Raw genomic sequence first — 4,780 nt, forward strand, 5'->3', positions numbered from 1 at the left:
TAAGAAAAGCATAAAAATTTCGAAAAAAATATAGAAATAAATGTGTATTGACTCATATATTTGTAATTGCATTTTGGATCACTTAGCTTACAATCCTAGTTATTAATATGGCTAGAGCCGACCTAGGATGTGTGGGGTGAGTGACCGAACATGACATGCTTCTTGAAAAGGATCTGAAATTGTTTTTACGTATTAGAAACATAGGGATCGGCGACATAAAATTTCATCGGAAATATGTCGCTAAGGCCAACAACAACAGATTGGCGATGGAACGAACAAAAGACTTAGTGACGTATTAGCTTGTCACAGAACACTTTGGAATTAATGGCTTTTTTCGTTAATTTGTCGCTCATTATTTGTAAATGAACAAATTTTCTGCTTTAATCATAGTCACTAATATAACTAGGAGTGGTCTATTAAGTATCGAATCTTATCGTAGTATTAATGAATATTATTTATATCAAAAAAAATATATTTATGAGTCCATATTTTTCTATTTACATAAGATTTTCAAAATCAACGGACCGACTATCCATAATTTTTACAAAACAATGTAAATTTCATTAAAAGATAGCAAAAGTACAAGGATCAGTTACCAGCCCAGCATTTGGTGTTAGATTGTTGCATTATAATATATATTGATTAGCTAATTAACTAGTTTGTTAAGACTGTATATAGATTACTAATGACCTATTAAATCAGCTACGCCACCAACATCCCATCCAACCTAAATCTCAAGGAAGGCGATGATCATGAGGATCGTAACCGGAGCCATTGGAAATGGAAATATTGTTGTTGGGGTGCGCACAAAAGCTGTAGAGATTTGATACGCCATCTGAATATGCAACAGCAGACTCATAGCATCCCTCGTTCTCCACCATGCCATATTTTTTATCTAGTTGATGTATAGTGTCCTGAAATTTTCAAACGTACAAAAACAAGTCCATTAATCAATCAGATCTGTTGCAAATTAAAGAACCAATGCTATGTTTCAAGTTTTGATCGTTGCATACTTCAGTTCATTCTGATGTTTTAATTTATGTCACCCTAAAAAGGAAGTATATGATTTATGGCTAATGGATGCTTACGTAGTGTAGTCGAAGATTACCATTTCTTTGCTCCAAGTTTTTCACCTGCAAATGAAAGAAAACTTGAGGAGTTTTCGAAAATAGACTACAAGGATTTATTTAGTCTAATTTCATTTCATTACATATTGCTAATCTTTTTTATGGATGTTTTTTCATACAAAGATATCCATGAAAATAAATTGGAAAGGATATAAACCAGAAAATTTTGAAAACTACAAGAGAGGTTACTCACCCTCTTCCGGCAAGTATCGGTTTGAGTTTTGATCACGTGATACTGTCAACAAGCAAAGAAAATGTATAAGTCCCACTTAATTAGAAGCATCGGTAATTTTCTAGAATAAATCTTGAAATTCAGTGCTTCAAAGTATCCGAATGAAAGCTTAGGGGTACTATATATACAGCCAAAGAATTTATTAATTAATTTATCCTTTATAAAATTAACCTAGCTTATACAATAAAAATAATGTATCATAATTTATAAAGTAGGTTATAAAGGCATGTTCAATGGTAGTTTAATGAGAAGTTTAATCTCATTAAACTTAAAATCCTCGGTTGTAGGACAATGACAAGGATCAATAGAATGGCAATCTATATTCTCTCCTCACATATATATATATATATATATATATATATATATATATATATATATATATATATATATATATTAATTTTAACTGTAATTTTTAATACATGATGTGACAATCTATTAAATTATATAGATATTAAACCGTAAAGTTGTATAGTAAGTTGAATATACATGTGTTAATCTATTGAATTTATATGAATTCAAATACATTAGAAATCTAAATTAGATAACAACTCCTTATAAGTTTATTTGTCAAACATAATCTAAGTGTATTATAAATATTTAAACTCGTATGTAATAATCTTGATTTTTAGTAATATATGCCCGATTGAAATAAATAATTTTTATTTTGGTTAATAAAGTTACTTATTACTTATACTTACTGAAGTTTTCTATAAAATATTTCTACACGAATGAGTACAGAATAATGAAACCTTTCGTTCTCGCACAATGGTAAGTGAATCCTGCATCTGTTGCTCGAGAATGGTGAGATCATTCATGTCCAAACCATCTAAATCTTCACCAAGAACTCTTTGCCTGTAAAACAATATTTCCAAACTACTTTCTTTAACCTTTAATTAATTTATTTAATCCTGATAAAAGCCTAATGGTTTAAGAATAAAATTCCACATAGATTCCATGTACAGGTTCAAACCATAATACACCCAAAATATTGTTACTAACAGCCTAATGGTTTAAGAATAAAACTCCACATAGATTCCACATCAGGTTCAAACCAAGATACACCAAAAATATTGTTACATTCGTTGATTGACTTCTCACTTGGACTTTGGGACGGATTAACTTATAAAAAAAAAAAAAAAAAAAAAAATTTAGACGAGATACATAACCCTTTAATGCATTAGACTCACCTGATCTCCCTCCTAAGGTTCGTGTTGGTGTCTTTAAGCTTTTTCATAGTCTCCTTCATTCTCTACATGCATATATACACACCACCATATTACACAAGAATCAGCTTTCAAAACATACCCAACAAAAGCCAGGTGATCATCATCATCTGGGTAAAACCCAGCAACCCGGAGGTTGTGACTTTTGGTTGCGTGTTTTGCTGGTTGAAAAACATTAAAACACACACAGAAGAGAGGGTGGAGAGAAAATAGCGAACCTCATAGTGGGAGCTCCAGAGATCAAAACCTAGAGTTGTCTGATACAGATCATACATCTTCTTAGTCCTGTGTAAATTTAATTAAGATCAAGATTATATGAAGAGATAAAATTAAGTTCTTTAAAGCAAGCAAAAGGTGGTAGAAGAGATATAGCTAGATACAGAAGGTGGTGTATGTATACGTATATATGTATTATATACGTACGTTGTGGAAGGGCTGATATACTCATGGAACTTGCCGGTGTTGGAGAACATAATAAGAGAAACCTTGGCATCACAAAGAACAGTAAGCTCATGAGCTTTCTTGAATATCCCATTTCTTCTCTTTGAGTATGTCACCTGTCTGTTTGTGTTATTCTCAATCTTTTTTATCTCTATCTTCCCCCTACCCATCTCTCTCTCTCTCTCTCTCTCTCTCTCTCTCTCTCTCTCTCACACACACACACACACACACACAATACTGATCTTTTAAATCAACTGTATACGTAACTCACAACTAACATGATGATGAAAGAAATGAAAAGAAAGACAGCTATCGGGTAAATAGTAATCTCAACTCCTTTTATATCGTAAAATCGATGCTATATGTGTACAAATCGTTGAAAACCAGTTAGGATATGTAGTACATAAAGAACGGAGGAGTACATACATAAGGTTACTAAATATGGGAAGGTAGGGAAAGTGGGAAGAGGTTGAGTAAGTAGAAGTGCTTTTGCTATTTTGGTGAAAGTGCTTTATCGTAGATGGGCTTCAATCTTTTAAGTAACATGAAGTGTCCATTCTACACTTCCCTTTTAGCATTTCACTTAATAAATACTATAAGGTGCAATGTATCCATTCGATTTACTGAAGATAGTGAACTAATCATATATTTCGAGGTGGCTGATCTTGTTTCCTTTCCAAGATAACATTCATGTGCTCTTTTTTTCATATCGACCTTAATTCACAATTATTCACTTTCTAGACTCGATTAAAAATGTACACCAACCGAGTTAAAGACTACTGATGCGAGATACCATTCACATATCCTATCAACATCACTCTTGCATGATGGCATGCCATGATGATTGAACTGTTTGCCTCTTCGTATATTTCGGTATATATCTTGGAAATATTGAGGTTGACACTCAAATCTCTTTGGGTAGGCACCAAATCTAAATTTGTTGCATCACTTCTCAAATGAAATTACTTCATACCAACCGAATCTTGTAATATATAGAGAATTCCAGAGAGTCAAGAGTACTTAACACAAACTATTTACTTTGTAGAGTAAGTGTATGCATATATTCATGTATCAGTCCGCCTATGTTTGGCACAATTAATTTTGTCTAGGCTCATAGTCCCTTGTAATCTTATATGTATATTTTCTCTAATGAGATCAACAATTCATCAAAAAACATTATTCTACAAGGTATTAGCACAACTTTTCTAACCCTAATCTCTATCTCATGTATCGTACCCATAACACTACTCATGCAATTTGATGGTCGGAGGTACTTCACCCTCTCCTTCTCTTCCACACCTTCAATCAAGAAACCATATGGCATCACCGACATCAAAGCCTACATACCCCTCATGCATGATCTCGAACACCTAAATTGCGGTGCCTAATTTGAACAGTTTGAGACAAATTATGTCGGTTACAATGTTTCTTACCATATTGATCTATGATGGACGATATCGTCTTTTACAAAGGAAAGGTAAGAACTTTATTCAAAGGGTAATCACAAAGAACAAGAAGGGCATGTGCAGGTGGGCCAAAATCTAGTCACTTTACTGCAGGATTGAAAAGAACGGAGTGGGGCAAATTTTCTGATTTTTCATATGAATGCTTGACTAGGAAATCGACTACATATAAAAAGGAAAATAAGGAAAATGCTTCCTAAACTAATGGGGCAACTAACCCACTTCTTGATTACGCCTAAAGAAAAAGAAATATGGCCATCATGGCCTTTTGAAAGTGTAAAGCTACTAAATAAA

The 4,780-nt window shown here is 33.0% G+C and overlaps 1 protein-coding gene across 1 annotated transcript; it reads right to left on the reverse strand.

Moving 5' to 3' along the window:
* Positions 1–495: 495 nt before the first annotated feature.
* On the reverse strand, positions 496–3,454 carry LOC111897428 (agamous-like MADS-box protein TM6). The gene is made up of 7 exons (XM_023893396.3): positions 3,006–3,454; positions 2,801–2,867; positions 2,547–2,608; positions 2,109–2,211; positions 1,321–1,362; positions 1,089–1,133; positions 496–914 (listed from the first exon to the last, which is right to left on the reverse strand). The coding sequence occupies exons 1-7, from the start codon at positions 3,191–3,193 to the stop codon at positions 735–737; spliced, it is 687 nt and encodes a 228-aa protein (XP_023749164.1). The 5' UTR covers positions 3,194–3,454; the 3' UTR covers positions 496–734.
* Positions 3,455–4,780: the final 1,326 nt, after the last annotated feature.

This window comes from Lactuca sativa, chromosome 3 (genome assembly GCF_002870075.4).
Source record: "Lactuca sativa cultivar Salinas chromosome 3, Lsat_Salinas_v11, whole genome shotgun sequence".
In the NCBI taxonomy this organism is placed as follows: Eukaryota; Viridiplantae; Streptophyta; class Magnoliopsida; order Asterales; family Asteraceae; genus Lactuca; species Lactuca sativa.